Raw genomic sequence first — 17,934 nt, forward strand, 5'->3', positions numbered from 1 at the left:
AACAGAGGAGGAAAGGGAGTGTGGTTATTTAAACCCAGCCACTTAAAGTGATGACGGAGCAGCAGGTTAACACACACACACACACACACACACACACACACACTGGATCCTGTCTCTGTGGTGCTGGGTTGGATTACAGGGATTACATGGATTGTGCTGCAGCGCTTCATGTGATGTGGGTCATGAGACGACTGCCCAGGCTGCAACAAAGGAAAAGTTGTGTTTTCAGCTCTGAGCAGTTTCCCAACATGTCAGTGCTGCTCTCTAGTGGATCGTGCTGCTTCTGCAGGTTCCTCCAGAGAAATGATTTGGGGCTAATTCTAATTAGAACATGAAGTAAAGCTCTGTTTTTATTCACAGCATCATTTCCTTAAAAATATCAGGAGCAGGCGAGAGAAAAGTGAAATAAAAAGCAGAATCCATCATGTATCTCTGCATAAGGGAAACATTTAGTGCTGTATTAATAAAACTACAATCTTCATGCACTTTTGATTAAACTACTTTTCTAACTAATTCACATGTAAATGCATGAAGCCAAAACCGAATATTTCCATAAGTTTATTTGTGTCATAGTTTATTTACTTTCACAATATAAGTTTGTTAGAGGGTGAACTGCCACAACAATATTCACTGTAGCTGCAACTACAATTATTTTGATCTGCTGATCAGTAACTGAATCAAATGCTCATCAGAATTTAGCAGAGCACAAAGTGACGTCTTTAAACAGCTTGTTTTGTCAGACCAACAGTCCAAAACCCAAAGATCTTGAATTTTCATCTTAAAAACAAAGAAACGACAGAAGGGGAACTAATACAGACAGAAAGCTGTGTCGTGTTGTGCACTCTCCTCACATGCTCTGGACTAAGTCCTGGATTACCCTGCTGACCCAGGGTTTCATATACGGCACAAGCTCAGCAGAGAACATTAGCATCACATCCACACAGTCCCGGGTCACAACATGGAGCCTTAACTTCATCCAGTCAGGGAGGAACCCAAACATGAGGAAACTGAACCTCTTCCCTCGGTTCACGTTAGAATATAAACCCTGTCATGTGGGGAGCCGTCCTCAACAGGCCATTTTAGCTTAAAGAAAAGACTCTGCTGTCTCTGCATGTATGGCCGTAATATTTTTGCAGCGTGTGGTTGCAGAGTAGTTGCTTAATGACAGGGGAGGCTCCACGGCCTTCTGCGTAAACAGGAGGAGCTGGCTGCCATCTGGTTGGCTCCCACTTCAGAGCAGCGAGGCCGACGGACGCTTGCTGATCATCTGCTCTGATTCTCACTGCAGCTCCCAGAGCAGGACATTTAGGAACAGTCTAGGACGCAACATGTAACTTACACCCACAAGATTAAAGGCTCAGTCCAACCCAATTACAAAAAATCTCTTTTGTATTGAAGCATAACCTGCAGGAGATGCACAGCCAGCAGCTAACAACAACAGTCCACAACAACAGCAGCTAACAACAACAGTCCACAACAACAGCAGCTAACAACAACAGTCCACAACAACAACAACAGCTAACAACAACAGTCCACAACAACCGTCCACAACAACAACAACAACTGTCCACAACAACAGCAGTCCACAACAACAACAACAGCTAACAACAACAGTCCACAACAACCGTCCACAACAACAACCGTCCACAACAACAACAACAACAACAACTGTCCACAACAACAGCAGTCCACAACAACAACAACTGTCCACAACAACAACAGCAGCTAACAACAACAGTCCACAACAACAACAGCAGCTAACAACAACGGTCCACAACAAAAAACATCCACAACAACAACAACTGTCCACAACAACAATAACAACAACAGTCCACAACAACAACAACAACTGTCCACCTAAACAACAACAACAGCAGTCCACAACAACAACAGTCAACAACAACAACAACAGTCCACAACAACAGCAGCTAACAACAACAGTCCACAACAACAACAGCAGCTAACAACAACAACAGCAGCTAACAACAACAACAGTCCACAACAACAACAGCTAACAACAACAGTCCACAACAACAGTCCACAACAACGGTCCACAACAACAACGGTCCACAACAACAGCAGTCCACAACAACAGCAGTCCACAACAACAATGGTCCACAACAACAACGGTCCACAACAACAGCAACAACAGTCAACAACAGCAACAGTCCACAACAACAACAACAACAACAACAACGGTCCACAACAACAACAGTCCACAACAACAGCAGCTAACAACAACAGTCCACAACAACAACAACAGTCCACAACAACAACAACAACAACGGTCCACAACAACAACAGTCCACAAACCTGTGTCACCGTCCTTGCACAGAAAAACTTGTCACTCCTCTGCTGCTTGGTCTTTTCAACCTGCTGCTGTGAAACAACAGGAACCAACATGACCAGACCAGACCCTGAGGTTTGCAGGTCAAAGATTAAACAGAATGATCCAATGTCATTTACTGCAGATGTGTTTTCTATATCCTACAACAACTAAGCCTCTCACTGCTCAGTGGACTGAATGACACAAAACATCTGTCCACACATGTGGAAAATTATATCTGAACATTTACAATTTCATGAAAACTAAATGTTTATTAACATTAAACAAAAAGCTCCAAAGACAGACCTCATGCTGAGGCGTGTGACTCTTAACTCTGCCTACTGTATTTCTCACTGACGTCCTCATCTCTGCTGATGATTTCCTACAACAGATCAGCAGCCTCACATCTGACATTGTGCCTCTTTTCTTTTGCGTCTTTATATGTGGGACAGGAAGTACCACAGTCCGCGTGGAGAAGCAAGAGTTTCCCAGACTGCTCAGAGCCTCAGCACCTGTGTGAGGGAAAAGTAACTAAGAGCCTCACAGAAACACAGAGCGAGTGTGTGGCTGACAGCGAACATTCATACACAAAACAGTCAGTCTGTCGGACGAGTGCAAGGAAAAGCTTCTGCGACTTCATTTGAATCACAAAGAAACAAAAGGCTTTCTCAGAGCGCTGCACTGAAAACACCAACACAAACACAGAGCTGCTCAAAACAACCAGAGAAAAAACATCAAGATGCAAAGTTCTGTTGTTCGGTGCAGAGTTGTCCTCACAAACACATGCAACTTCTGACCAGTCACACCCCTCTGTTCCCATGGTCGCTCTTTATGTGATACAGCGAGTGTGTGTGTGTTGTGCCAACAGAAAAGGCAGCAGGGCAGCAACAGGGCAAACCGGGGGAGGCAAACAGAAGAAAAGAGAGACGGCGACCGAGCGAAGGGCAGAAAGAGGGAACTGAGGCAGAAGTAAACGTCCCTGTGTAAAAGACTCTCTCTCATTGGTAGTTCATTAGTCCTGACCTTCCCTGTGACCCACAGTGAACGCTGCAACGAGCCCGCCGCTATGACACCGCCACCGCACACACCGCACACACAAAGTGACTCTGCCTCTGTTATTGTCTTCAAGTGCGAAGTTCAGGCCAAGGCCTGGCCGGGGTTTCAAAAACAAAATAACAGCCGTGCAAAGCACTCACACTCACAAACACACACCCAAACACCACTTCCGTCCATTCTCTCTCACAGAGAAAGGAAGTGGAGTCGAGCTGGCGCGGCCCCAGCTGTCCAGACAGAGGCAACCTGGCAAACCCGGTCTCCTGCCTGCCCACTTCCCTCTCTGAAAGGCTGGAAAAGACCCTCACCACCTCCAGCTGCTGCGCAAAGAGCCACGTCAAGTGTGAAGAAGCACTCGATGCCATTTCTCTGCTAATGAAACACTGGACCTGCCTCATACTCAGTCACAGCGATGAAACCTAACTAAGTACATTTCCTCAGGGGTCGTACTTTACACCTCACTGCATGTCAGAGGGAACATCACTGGGGAGACTAAATCCAAACACAGGTGGTTGAACTTCCTGGAGCAACAGGAAGTGGAGAGTAAAACTCTCAGATACGACTGAGTTTTTTTGCATCTGCCTGCAGTACTGACCCATGTGGGTGAGTTGTCAGGGGTCTTTAGACGCTGGATGTCGTCAGAGCCTTTTATCTCTTTCTTACATTTGAGCAGCCTGCAGAAACGTCCGGTGGCCTACGGATCTTTGAAAGACTCAATGTTCGTGAGTCTTACTAACGAGTCTGAGTCACATCTGGAGTCCATTAGGGACAAGTTGTGAGTCAAGACCAGCTGTGTCACAGCAGATATGCTTCTCATCTCTCCACAGCACTTAAAACCATTTGGACTGATCGGTTTTCATAAAACACGCAGCATTACTCAACTAAATAACAAACACAGTCGGACCACCTGTTTCTTTGACCTGCAGATGCTTCCAGATGTTTTTAAACACTGAAGCTTTTTAGCACAGGTGCTGCACATCACATCAGACGCTGTTCCGTAAAACACACAGGACTGCTCTCCCAGCAGCATCCTCATTGTCTGCAGTGTGTGGCTGAGGGTCGGGGGGTCCCCGAGTCCCCGGGGGCCAGAGTTCTTACCTTGGGCCATTTGGGGTTGATGAGACGTGCTTTGATTGCGTCGTCCAGAGCGGTGCTGTACTGGCCCAGTCTGAGATAGGCGGCAGAGCGGTTACTGTACAGGATGCAGTTCTGGGGGTCAGCGGTCAGGGCCTCGCTGTACAGGTGCACAGCCAGAGCGTACTCCCCCTGCTGGCAGGCCTGGTTACTGCGACGCACACGCTCCAGGAACTCCGCTTTGCTCAGACCGGGTGGGCCTGGGGGACCGGACCCGGGTGGTCGGTCTGTCCTTTTCAGTGTCAGGGCTGAAGGGATCACAGAGGGGAAGGAGGAGGAGGATGAGGGGGGTGGGTTGGTGGTCCTGCTGGTGGAGCGAGACCCAAACAGGGAGAACTGCAGAGAGAAGAGGAGGGAACAGGTTAATTATTTTAGTCCTTTTTCAGCTTCAGGAGGATTTTTCTGTTGGTCACTGAACAACTGGTTCAGACAAAACGAGGCATCTGAAGACATCACGTTAGATTTGTGATAATAGATCCACCAGAATCATCCGACGGAAACTTTCCCCCACAGGAGGGTTTCTAAAAACGTGGCTTCCTCTGACTAAACTGACAAGAACCTTGAGTTCTCATTTGATCATGTTTTTATTTTGTGGTTTTATTGCAGGTTAATATGTTTTGTTATAACCACTACATTATTCATCTGAACTGGGAAACACTTTAATGTTGATTTTAAATATGAATAAACTGAACCATGAAAAAAAAAAAAAATCTTGTTTTCCAGACACAGAAACTCAACAAAGGTTCATGAAAGTGCAGCACAAATTATTTTTCACTTTGAGCCTAATTATCTTATATTTTGACCTGTGTCACTTAGATCGATCTAACGAGAAAACGATACTCTGGAGAAATGAAAATAATTTTGCTCACAGGAAGAAAATGTGCTTTTGGCTGCTGTTCCAAAAGTCACAAAAACAACACATTGAACCCAGTGAAACAGCAGAAACAACAGGACCCCAAACGGCTGCGAGTCTTTCAGTTTGGTGGTGACAGCCTGAATTCCTCCGAGAGAAAAGAGGGAAGTCAGATGACGGTTCTGTTCTTCTCATTCGTTTCTGTCACACCCGCTGAAACTGTGTGTAAAATCTGCAGGCTGAGGTTAGTTCCCTGCAGCTTTAACGTCCAATCTCTGCCTCCCTCCCTGATCCGGTGTTTCCAAATTTGTCCTTTCACCAGACCTTACACCAAGGCCTTCATTATCTCCCTCCATTCCCCTCTGTGTGTCTCTCACACAAACACACACTGAGATGTTTGGATACACACTGCAAATATGCAGACTGAAGGGATTCCTACACTGGCAAACGCATCAGCCGACAGATGCAAGAAAATGCAGAATTTTCTTTGGGAATGTTCTGATTCTTCATTTGAAATAAACAGAAAGAAAACTTTAGGGAAGTGATGAAGATCTGTGTCCATGTGGCCAAGCTAACAAAGCTAACGTTTACTGCACAGCTTTATTGATGCTCGCTTTAGCTAAATCAATATGTGTGTTTACTGTGACCGATGACTCATGAACAGGTTTCAACACACAGCAGCTATTTTTATTCTGGAGCAAAACCATATTTCACATGAAGCTTCTTAATCCATTTAGTTAGTCAGTTTTATTCTCTATGCTGCTTTTCTATGCAGACGATTCCTCTAAGGACTGAGTTTTATACAAGACCGTCTTTTTCCAAGAACCAGCTCCAGACTCTGAGAATGACAGTCTCTGAAGGAACAAAGAGTGGACCGGTCTCCACCAGCTTCTCTCTGCTCTCAGCAGAGTCTGGAGCTGGTTTTTGGAAACAGACGGGCCTCCCATTGTTGGTGAGGAAGAACCATGTGAGCCAGGTCAGCGGTGTGGCTCCCTGCTGGGTTTTTAATAGTTTTTGGACAACAATGGAGGTCTACGGCTCAGACAGCAGCACTGACAGACTGTTCGGTATTTGCAGCCTTGAACATCACAACACACACAGATACAACAAAGTGTCAGAGTCTGGAGGAACACAAGACTGTTCTCTCACATATATGCAAACAGACAAAAAGAGGAAAACAACATGAATATCCTTCCAAGATTACACACACACACACACACACTTCCTCTGTCTTTCTTCTCCCACCCTCCTTCAATCCGGGTCAAAGGGAGAACCTTCCTGGAGAACAACACACAAACAGAAACTAGGGTCCGGACACCTGAAGGACAGGAAGCTGTGTCCATCATCGTTGTTCTTCTAATATCATATAGTCACTGTTTTGTTTACATGGAGCCTGACTTTCCACTAACAATGGGAATAAACCTGCGTCATGTGACCAGCTCAGCGGGAACAGACTGGCCCGGTCAGGAGGAGTTTCTAATGGGACTGGGGGGATGTTTAACCTTTAATGATCTGATCAGTAGGAAAATATTGGCCATGGAAACACTTGATCCCACCGTTTTTGGAATAAACAGATTCTGTCTGCTCCTGTCTGACCCACGTGGGGGAACATTAGGGGATGGGATGAGTTTCCAGTGGGGGCAGTGACATGGAGGCACCAAAACCAAACTGGTCTGTGGCTGATACGTTTTTGTTTGAGACTTTCAAAGATTTAAGGATTGTTGACGCCTTGATGGTCAAAAGGCTCCAAACAACCAGTTGTTCAAACAAGAGTTTGAAAAGATCAATGAAACCAGAATCCACAGAACCATCGACCCAATCGGACTGTTTGGACAAGTTGGGAGGCTTCTTATGACAAGACTCAAAGTCAGGAGGAAAAGTGGGTCCAACACAACCAACTTTCAGTTTTATGGTCTTATGACTTAATGTTGGACGTTCTCAGTCTGGGTTGGACACGTAGACTCTAACACCCTGATCTTCTTCACTCTGTGGACACTGATCGTCCAGCACCGATACATTAGACCGATATCAGCAGGTACATGGACCCGACTCATCAGTCGACTCATTTCCCTGTTACACATTTGCCTTCATGATGTTATTTATCTACGTCCCTATAGTTTTCTGTTGTCAGACAGACTTTGTGTCACTTTGTTTTTCTTCCTGCTCTGACTTTCAGTTTATTTTACTCCAGTTTTACAATTTATTTTGTTTCCTGGTTTTTATTCATCAACATTTGGTCCTAGTTTATTTTCCATTTTCAACCTTATTGATGTTCTGATGATGGACTTAGACTTAGAACATCTGTATGTCTTTTGGTGCTGGATGTTAAAATGATGCTACACAAACAAACGTGTCATTTATTTGCTGAGGATGTTTCTTTCTAACTCAACATTAAACTGAGTTCAAGCCTTCAGCTTCAGGTGAAGCTTTAAAAACATAGACTGGTGTTTGGAGACGATCTGGGCTGGTGCTCCAGCAGCTCCAGACTAAACACAGTGAGTGTGTTGGACATTTAACTTAAAACCCATGTCTCTGTGCTGTATCAATAACAGGTCAGTGTATAAACAGCGGGTCATTTGAGATGTAAACAGCTGCTTAAACAAAACGTGGAAAAGCTGCTGTGCGCAGAAACTTTTCTTTCTCTCCTCAGACTGAACCCTGAATTTCTTACCTTCTCTTTCCGCGTCCTTTGCTTTTCCATCTCTGCTCAATCCGGCGACGGCAGCTCCAAACTTTCCTCCCACGGCCCCAGGAAAACGCGCAGGGACCATCCACCGTTTTCTACCGATCAGCCTAAAACGGGGGATCCGTGCGCTACGACCCGAGCCTCCAGCGTTTTTCCTGGGGAAAGTTAACCCGGACTAAGTGCGCCATGTTCCCGCAGCCGAGCTTCTCCCCGCAGCGGAATTTTAGTCCGGTGAGAGGCGGGGATCCGGTCGCTCCGTGGCCGCAGCCTGCAGCAGGGTTTCAATTACTCCTCATGACATCAGAGAGGAGTTGAGTTACCTGACAGATATTCATCACCTCCGGCCGCTGTGCGCCCTGACAAACCACCATCATCATCATCATCATCATCATCATCACTTTCTCATCTTTTACTTTATTTTTATTAGGCTGCAAAACAACAACAACAACAACAAACAGCAACAGAACAATAAATAACTAAACACACGTGACATCTGCGGACTAAAGGTCATCTGGCTCTGAAAGTTTCACATTTTAAATAAATAATTCAACATTTTCTAATCATCTGTCAGATCTGCAGCTTAGCTTAGCTTAGCATAAAGAATGGAAACAAAGGGAAACTGCTAGCCTGGCTCAGTCCAAAGGTACTACAGCCCATCCACAATGTTTAATCCACACAAGCAGCATGTGGGTTTCTGTTTGCCTGGAAGACCCCCCTAAACTCAGAACCTGAGGCTGGTTTTTCACCCCCTGGGCTGATTGTTTCAGTACTTTATGGTTTTGTCTGGGAGATGAGCAGGACCTGGAGTTGGACTTCAGTTTTTGTCTCCTCAGACCAGAAAATCTGTTTGACAAACTCCCATCTGTCTTTTCCAGCCTCAGTGTGACTGATGGAGCTTCTCCATCTCTGCAGAGGACTTCTGAACTTCTGTCACAGGGACCACTGGGTTCTTGGTCTCCTCCCTGACCCAGGTCAGACTCCAGCAAGAGTCCTGCTGGTTCCAGACTTCTTCCATTTCCCAGTGACTGAGTCCACTGTTGTCCTGGGCTCACTCAGAGCTTTAGAACTGGTTTTATCCCCTGGTCCTGATCCATGTCTCAGCACAGTCTGACCATAGAGTCTACAGGGAGTTCCTGGACTTCAGGTCCTGGATTCTGTCCTGACCTACGGTGTGTGTCTTTTAAACTCTGTCCAATCAGACGGCAGCCTCAGACCTACTGGGCTCAGGAGAACAAGGTTCCCCCAGTGCAGCCACAGACGTGATCGACTGTACGGTGCATCTGAATATTTACATAGATTTGCATTGGATCTATTGCTTTAACTGTGTGTTTGTCTGAATGCTGCTCCTGCACCCTGCCAGGAAAATACTTTGGATTAAACATCAGTTTTTAACAGAAAAACCTTCAAACTGAAATTAAAAGCTGAATAAACTGCAGCCTGTTATTATATCCTCAATGAAACGCCATCCAGCATCCATCACAGCACGCCGTTTTCATGGCGGGCGTCTGAATTTGTCACAGGTGTAAATAATCCCTGGAATAATGGCTCAGGTGGATTAAATGTCCCAGGACGTCATGTCGTCTAGAGCTGGAACCTGCACTGAAAACACACTGGTGTTATTAGTTACACCTGTTCTCTGCCTGTGTGTTTTTCCTTAAGAAAGTTTTCTTTTATCCTCTAACGTGCACGAGTTTAGGCCATATAGGCCATATGTATATATATATATATATACTAGAATATTTACTATCCTTAAATATATAAGGGAATAAATCATCTGATGAGTTTAATGTAGATAAAACCATCTTATAGTCATGAAACTGTAAAATAATCTGTGAAATTATACGTTTTCACAAGAACAGAGTTTATTGCAGGATTTCTTTATTTATTTCCAGCACTTTTTAATTATTTATTTTATGTTTTTACTCTTCATCATCTTTAAACCACACTGAGAAATATGAGTTTTTACTTTCACGTATCGTCCCTAGAAATATTGGGTTTAGTTGATCATTAAAATCAATTAAATTTGAATGAAAAACTACATCAGTTCCATCACTGGCTCGACCCCATTCGTCTTTACGGGCAAAGACTTTGTGATGAAACATGAAATAAACTTTTGGAGAATGAAGCTGGGACATGAAAACAGGAAATGCTGAATAAAAATGCTGGAATGAACCAAAATCACCTGCAATAAACAGTTTTTGTGAAAAGAAGAAAATGAACCAGATTATTTCACAGTTTCACGTCTGGATTTATTCATGTGATTATGGATTTCAGGGTCTAATTTATTGTTTTTAGTACTAAACACTGTGGGTCTCCACGGCGTTCTCACTCAGTCCAGCTGTGCTCCTGCAGCTGGCTGGGGACCGTCCCGACTCCGTGTTCTGGTCTTGTTGGGTCTGGGCCGGCTCAGCCTGACACACAGTTTGTAAAGGCCCACAGCTTGGTCTCTCCTCTTCGCTCTCCTGCTGTTCAGCCTCCTGACCTTCAACCACATGGCCTGTAGGTGGCGCTCCTCCACCCCCGCACCGCTCCTGTGGTCCAGCTGAGGGAGCTCTGCCTTCACCACAACAGCTGTACAGCTGCAGAACAGAGGAAGAAACGGTGTTTATGTGTCACTACACTCAACAAGGTACGTTTACTCCAGTACTGTAATAGGAGACGTTTATGGTACTTGTACTTGAGTATTACTGTCTGTACTTTGACAAATGTTGTAGTTTTACTCCACTTTCATTAAACATGTCAAATTAATTTGCAGATTAAGATTTGCATTGAAACGTATTAATGAAAAATCCATCCATCATCTAGACCCCCTTAGTCCTAACCAGGGTCACAGGGATCTGCTGGAGTCTATCCCAGCTCTCTTTGGGTGAAAGGCAGGGGTCCACCCTGGACAGGTCCCCAGTCCATCACAGGGCCACATAGAGACAAACAACCTCACACACTCACACTCACTCCTATGGGCAATTTAGAGTCACCAATCAACCTGACATACATGTTTTTGGACTGTCGGAAGAAACCAGAGGACCTGGAGAAAACCCACACAAGCACAGGGAGAACATGCAGACTCCACACAGAAAGGTCCCTGATGGGTTTCACACCAGGACCCTTCTTGCTGTGAGGCAGCAGTGAAAACCATTATTCCATTGTGCTGCTGTGTTAAAATATTTGAATGAAAAATACAACACTGTCACATTTTGTTTTGTCTCAAAAAGCCATAAAGTGTATCTGGGTCCCTGTGACCTTTCAGAGCGACTCGCCCTCAGAGCTGCTCAGTCTAAACTGTTCAAGGCTCAGATACATCAAATAACCAGCGATCTATAAAACTGAGGAGTCAGTCAGTTTATATTAAAACACAGGATGAGTTTTTAAAATGCACCACATGGTTTTCAACCTCCACACAGACAGACACACAGTCCGTCATCACATTTCAGCTGTTTGCAGCTGCACCAAAGACAAATTTCCCTGTGAGGCTCAAAGAGCCACAGTCACCCCACAGGTTTTCCAAACAAAACACACGTCTCTTCTGATATCCTCAGGGATCTGTTGACCCTTTGGAATAAATTAAACTGTATATAAAGCAGCTGCAACATTAAAATGAGCAGGTTGATGCCTCAGTATTAACACTGATGTCGATAATGTGTCTGTGCTTTGACATCAGTGTATTGGTGCTTGTGCTCTGCAGAAGATTAAACCATCCAGTGTCTCAGTGTGTTTCTGAAGGTCGTGTGTTTGCGTACTGACATGGTGCCCGCCGTGCAGTTCTGTGGCAGGAAGCAGGACCGAGACACATGACCCACCAGAAGAGCCTGCGCTTCGGTCAGTCGTCTCTGGTCAGCCAAAGTCTGGAATAATCTGGAAGGACAGACGACTGTTAGCAGCCAACGGACAAACAGCCAGAGAAGCTAAAACAAACAGCAACAGGTCTCCAGAGCACAAAGACACGCGGACGTGTGTGCAAACAGCAGATCACGATCATGGCCAAGGACAGGAAATCTGTGCAGATTCTGAGAACCTATGTAACGGTGTGACTCTGGATGGCTGGGTCCACTGCTGGTGGCCCAGTTTAGTGCTATAACACACCCACTGTGCACCATCATCACGGTGTCTGCATATGTTTAGTCTGGGCTCATTAAAAATCCGAATTCTGCAGAACAGGGTCTGTGTTTACTGACCTGGTGGTACAGTTGCAGTGGTACAGAGTCCTGGGCTCTGGGTTGTGGAGGCCATATTTCGTCTGCTGGGGAAGGATCCTGTTCCTGCACTCATCGAGAGCCTTGTAGACGTCACATGACAGTTGTTCCTCTGTGGGGGGAACATTGTTAGTGGAACAGTTCAGCTTCGTTACTGGTGCTGGAGACGGGGGTGTGTGTGTGTGTGTGTCAGTGAGTACTTGTGATAGCAGCGTCAGTCCTGGTCTGGTTCTTGGCCGGTGAAGTGTCCTGCAGATGGTTTCCAGCCCCGGGTGCTGATCCTGCAGGTCCCCCTGATGAGACAGGTGTGATGGAGGCGGCCGTGGTGACGGGGAGGAGCTGTGGGTGGGACGTGCTGTTGTCAGGGAGCTGTACAGGTGTGGTGCTGGTGCTGGTGCTGTTCATGCTGTCCTCAGTTGGACTGGGAGACTCGAACAGCGTGGGCGGGTGGACCTCAGCGTACAGAGCCATTTTAGTCTCTTTACACCTGTGAGTCACAACAGGTTCTGTTTAATGTGAAGCCTGCAGCCAGTGAAGTTTTGCATAAGACTAAGGATAATGAGGAAAATACATCTGAGTGGGGATACACAGTGAAGGTCTGATGACAGAGGGAATTGAGGTGCATTATGGGAAATGTAGTACCCAGAGATCTGAGGCTCTATCTATGCTGGGGACAGTTTTTTTTAACATTACTGTTAAAACCTTGTTTCTTACAAGTCTCCACTTTACATCTAAACGACAAGTTGTCAGTCGGATGGTGAAAATATGACTCGTATGTTGGGTGACTCCTCCTGATTTGCACTGAAGATCCAACCAATCGGGTCTTTACTTACATCCCAAACCAGTTTCTCTGTGTACACTGGAGTCGGTGGGCGAACTCAAAGCACTGCATCTTCAGCAGGTTAAAGAAGGTGTACCCCACCACGGTAGATATGCTGTCATTGGCCCCCATCAGGCAACTGCGAAACCTGTAACATGTTTTGGGTCCACGATTAGAAAAAAAAAAGCACAAACAACAAATCTGTGTTTGCTGAGGGTGCAGGTTCAAATCCCTACTGGTTGTCACAGTCGCAGTGGGACATGGTGAAGATGTTGCTGTTGAAGACACCGAACCCCGAGTGAAAGGACAGGATGGTGTGTTTGCACTGGTCGTGTTCCCGACAGCAGCTGTCCGTGTTTGTAAAAACCCCTGAGAGAGATAAGGCGAGAGGGACAGAGGTGGGTTTACTGGAACAGCCTGATCAGAACTTTATTCTCGTCTGATGCAACCACCATGGAGACGTCCCTGGATCTGGAGCGCTGGGATTAACCCAGAAACGCGAAATGTGTTTGCACAGACAGGTGACGCAAACAGTGCAAGCACGTTATTTCGTCAGTGAGTTAAAGGGACATGCCACCAGATTCACCTGCCAGTGTCAGGAACCCTTGGTGAGATGCTGTGGAGCCATATTTCTAAGAGTATATGCCACGTTTGGTTTGTTCTCATGCACCAATGACACAAAAGACTGACAAGTAAACATGAATGTGTTTGGGGAGTATCTGAATGTTAACAGACACTTTTTGACACAGGGTGCATGTTTGCATGTTCCTGTTGAGGTGGTGGGAAAATGCAGCAGGAAAAATGTGACTGTAGGTGTTAAACCTGCGTGAAAGTGCAGAATGTCCCTTTAGGCTTTTATGCATCGTCAGATTCACAGAGGGGGGAGGAGGATTTTTGACTTTTTCTGTTTTATCTGAACACACAATAAACTATCAGCGATCCGCCTCTGCTGCTGTTTATCTGTTCCAGGGCTCCAAAGACCAGATAAGGACGGTGGCACAGATTGTAAATCCCTCTGAGCCACATGTGTGATTTGGGACAAGAGAAATTAAAGTCACTATAATTTCAAAGACCCACTGACCTGGATGTTCTTCTGTAACTCATAGTCTTTTCTCTTCAACATGTTCCTGTTCTGTTGTTCAAACACTGAGAATAATAAAAAGTGACTGTACTGAACTTAGAGACCACAGATATTTAACAAAGTCTGCAGGTCACACTGGGGCTATGAAAGGGCAAACGACCTGAGGCAAATCTGTTGCATTATGGGAAATGTAGTATCCAGACATTCTGAGGCTTAAACTTTACTTCTCTCTTTTTTTTATTGGCTGGGGACTATTTTCTCTTCTGAGCAAGTGAGAGTGTCCAGCGTTTCACAGAAAAATCAACATTTTATAAGAAGAAACGCACTTTTTGTAAAAAGATGTACACAAGCTCTAAATGACTTTCCTTTCTTATTATTTAAACATACGGGGACCCCTGTGATAAAATATGTTTCCATACCCAAGTCTTCAAATGATGGCGCCTTGTTGCCAGATCCGCACCACAGGGTCCCGGGAACAATGATACCGCGCTTTACGCGCCGATGCTTCCCGACCTCTGACCTCTCGTCTTGATTTGGAATCGTCTCAGCCGCGAGGAGACCCCCGACGCTCCTCACCGACCTCTTGCCGGCGCGCTCCACTTGCTGCAGCGCTCCTAGAGAAGCCATGGAGACGCACAAGTGTTCAGACTCTAACACAGAGTTGAAAAACCCGAGATTTTCATCTGGATGACCAGAAAACTCCTGCGTGCGCTCCCGGCACAGATAGAAATAACTGTTGGTCACCGCTGCGTCGTCGCTCCAAGTGCAGCCGAGCAGGGAGCGCTCCCCGGACCAGGCGCTGTGGTACAGCCGCACGGACGAGAAGCCCCGCCGCAGGAAACTGCAGTGCACTTCTCCATTTGACAAAACTTTAGTCCAGGTGCAGAGGACCGGGTTTTCTGCAGCTGCCCACCTCATGAGGGACCATGTTAGAATGACGGTCAGAAGAGGAGCGATGCGCGTCATGGCGGCGCGTCCAGGGAGCAGCGCGGAATGAAAGAGGCTGAAATGAGAATCTACCGCAAATATTGTTCCTCCGCTCAGTGACGAGCTCGGGACAAGCTGCAGGTCGGCTCTAAAGGAGAAGAGGGAGCAGAGGATAAACACAACATCCACAGGAGCCTGAAGCACGTGACCTGTCGGTGTGGTCAAACATCAGCCTCTCCCTCCGGCATCACTCACACACACTCACTCTCACACACACACACACATACACACACACACACACATTACATAAGTCTCTGATTAACTATTAATTTTGATTAAAACCGGTTCAAACAGTCAGGTAGGTTTATTCTCCATCATGCTGCAGTCCCTTTAATTTTACCTGCTTCAATAAGTGACTAATCCTAACCTTGATCTAACTTTAGTCTAATTGTAATCTAACTTTATCCTAACCTTAATTTAACCTTAATCTAACCTTAGTTTAACGTTAATCTAACCCTAACCCTAACTTCAGTCCCACCACTGTCCCAGTGTCTGCTTCATGTGTTTCCGTCTGTCCCAGCCTTCATCAGGACACAACTGACAACCTACAGACCTTCTGTAATGGAAAAATGAGTTTCAGTGACTGATTATTGTTACTGATCATGATCATTATTGTTTCTTACTGTGTTCTTGGTTTTTCAGGTTCCACAGGTTTTCATTTCCAGGTTGATTCACTAAGACTCATGTGTTTTTCATAATCATATCTGATGTTTATGTTCTTCCTGACCTAGTACAGTCTGACACTAAGGGACTAACACAGGGTTCTCAAGGATATTGGTGAGGAGGATCTGGGAGAAAGGTTCCTTAGGACACCAGGTGTGAGGAAGGGACCAGTATAAGAGAGCAGGCCCAGGACTGTCCAATGAGAATATAGAGTTTTAGAATACAGCCTTATTAGGGACTCACTTTGTAGAACAACAGGGAAGAACAGACTCAATTATCTGATTATGTCAATGATTGTTTGCATTTACTTTGCATGTCTGTATTAGTAGAGGCCTCAGCCTGATAGGAGCTGAGCACCTGGGGAACAACTGGGGAATACTCTGATCCATTGTGGTCTATTCTGGTTTGCTCCTTTCTTGCAGGAAATATATTCTGGAAAGACAAACTGTCTGCTCTCTCTTTATTGCTCATCCAACAGGTTTTGCCACAACACCTTCAGAAAGCTCCAAGTCTGATGACTGTAGCTGTGTACCACCCTGTGGTGTCCTCACATCACTGCGGCAGCTGTTTTTGCAGCTGTATAGCACACACTGATATCTGTGGCTCCGCTGTGTTTCATCCACAGTCGCACATTTTCAAAACAAAGCAACGATAATTTAGACGAGAGGAAACTGTTTTCACCAAGTTGGTGCCTCAGTCAGTTTGTTGCTGATTCTGAACGTTTGTAACGGGACGTGAACGTGACCCTGGGTCTTTGAGATTAGTCAGCATTTGATTGTGACGGGCCGATTTCAGGCTCATGCACCAACTGAGACTTAATTCAACACATGATCACTGTAAATCATTTCCATGATGTGGCCCCCACAGTGTGAGGAATACCAGGCATACACACACACACCAAATACATTTACTTATCTGAAGAAGTGATTAACATATTGATAAGCCCATAAACTGATAGATCCTCCAGTTAAAATGTGACAAACTAATTGAGTGGCCTGATAAATGGGACGGGAGATATCCTGTTGTTTTTAAAGCTTTAGTGTCTCCTCACTGGGACAGATAAACACCAATAAATGATAGCAGAGAATTTCATTTTTGATTTCTCTAAGTGTTTCACAAAATTCGAACCTTAATTATCAAACCTTAAAATTATCAACAGATTTTTCTGTCCTTGGGTTATGACTGATCAGGATAAACAAGATTTCCTGTTTGTCTCTAACACTGATGAAACATTGGAAAGTTTATTTTGGCAGCACATTCTCATATCCAGGTACTTTACACAATCCAAGGAAGGAGAAAGAGAAAAACTTCAAACTACAGATATTAGAAGATAAAATATGTAAAATCACAGACAAGTTTAATAAGATAAAAGCTAAATTGTGGCTGTTGTTGACTGAACCTGTGATTTCTGCTGGAATATTTGTTTGTATTAGATTTTATTTCTTTTATCTGAATACTGGTAAATGTTATAGTATAATGTTGTAGTATAGTGTTGTATTGTGTTGTGTGGAGAGCTGCTGTTATTTCCTAACAGGAGAGGGCGATGGGAGTTTGGGGGGAGGAGAGAAGGAAATGTGGACTAACTGGTCCTGATGGTCGCCTTTCACATCAGAAGCCAGCAGGATTTTGTCCTTTTTAAAGAGATCACTGTTGATTTTACACATCACACGTCTACTTTCAGGTGCTGGGGAGGACGAAGCTGCGGAGCGATTGGGTCTAAAGGCTCGTCAGACCCCTGGAGTCTTTAGCTGCTTTTCATCTCTGCTCAAGTTATCTGGTTCTGCTGTGTCAGTTTTAAGACTAAAACACTTTTATTACTGAGTTTGATTAACTTTAACACTTTCTGCTCCACAACCAGCCACTAAACTGTTTACAGTCAAACCAGGCACCAAAACTCAAGTAGAACTTTAATATTCAGGATATTTTTCCCATATTCTCTGTATGACATGAGTTTAACAGCCACATCTCTGAGATACTGCACATCGCACAGTTCAATCTGTTGAGCTGTTCGCAGGTCAGTGGGTCAAGTATCTATTTGTCTTTTTAATCAAATGTTCTTGTGATTTAATCTCCAGATGAGACCCCTCAGATTACGTGTCAGCTGGAGCTCAAGGACACACTTTCCAGAGGGTGAGAGTAGA

At 45.1% G+C, this 17,934-nt stretch overlaps 2 protein-coding genes across 4 annotated transcripts in view; both read right to left on the bottom strand.

Annotated features, from left to right (window-relative positions):
• The window catches only part of ttc28 (tetratricopeptide repeat domain 28), a 66,658-nt gene extending 58,388 nt beyond the window's left edge, over positions 1 to 8,270 (bottom strand). For all 3 annotated transcript variants that reach the window (XM_026297689.1, XM_026297690.1, XM_026297688.1), the window contains exons 1-2: positions 8,038 to 8,270; positions 4,478 to 4,849 (exon numbers count right to left, since the gene is read on the bottom strand). In XM_026297689.1, the coding sequence (XP_026153474.1) occupies positions 4,478 to 4,849; positions 8,038 to 8,067 (402 nt within the window). In that variant the 5' untranslated portion in view covers positions 8,068 to 8,270. The remainder of the gene's footprint in view (positions 1 to 4,477; positions 4,850 to 8,037) is intronic.
• A 1,873-nt stretch (positions 8,271 to 10,143) lies between these two features.
• Positions 10,144 to 15,201, bottom strand: pla2g3 (phospholipase A2 group III). The gene is made up of 7 exons (XM_026297929.1): positions 14,563 to 15,201; positions 13,299 to 13,431; positions 13,076 to 13,210; positions 12,443 to 12,729; positions 12,225 to 12,354; positions 11,794 to 11,904; positions 10,144 to 10,631 (listed from the first exon to the last, which is right to left on the bottom strand). The coding sequence occupies exons 1-7, from the start codon at positions 15,107 to 15,109 to the stop codon at positions 10,382 to 10,384; spliced, it is 1,593 nt and encodes a 530-aa protein (XP_026153714.1). The 5' UTR covers positions 15,110 to 15,201; the 3' UTR covers positions 10,144 to 10,381.
• Positions 15,202 to 17,934: the final 2,733 nt, after the last annotated feature.

The sequence above is a fragment of the Mastacembelus armatus genome, chromosome 12, assembly GCF_900324485.2.
Source record: "Mastacembelus armatus chromosome 12, fMasArm1.2, whole genome shotgun sequence".
NCBI classification, from domain to species: domain Eukaryota; kingdom Metazoa; phylum Chordata; class Actinopteri; order Synbranchiformes; family Mastacembelidae; genus Mastacembelus; species Mastacembelus armatus.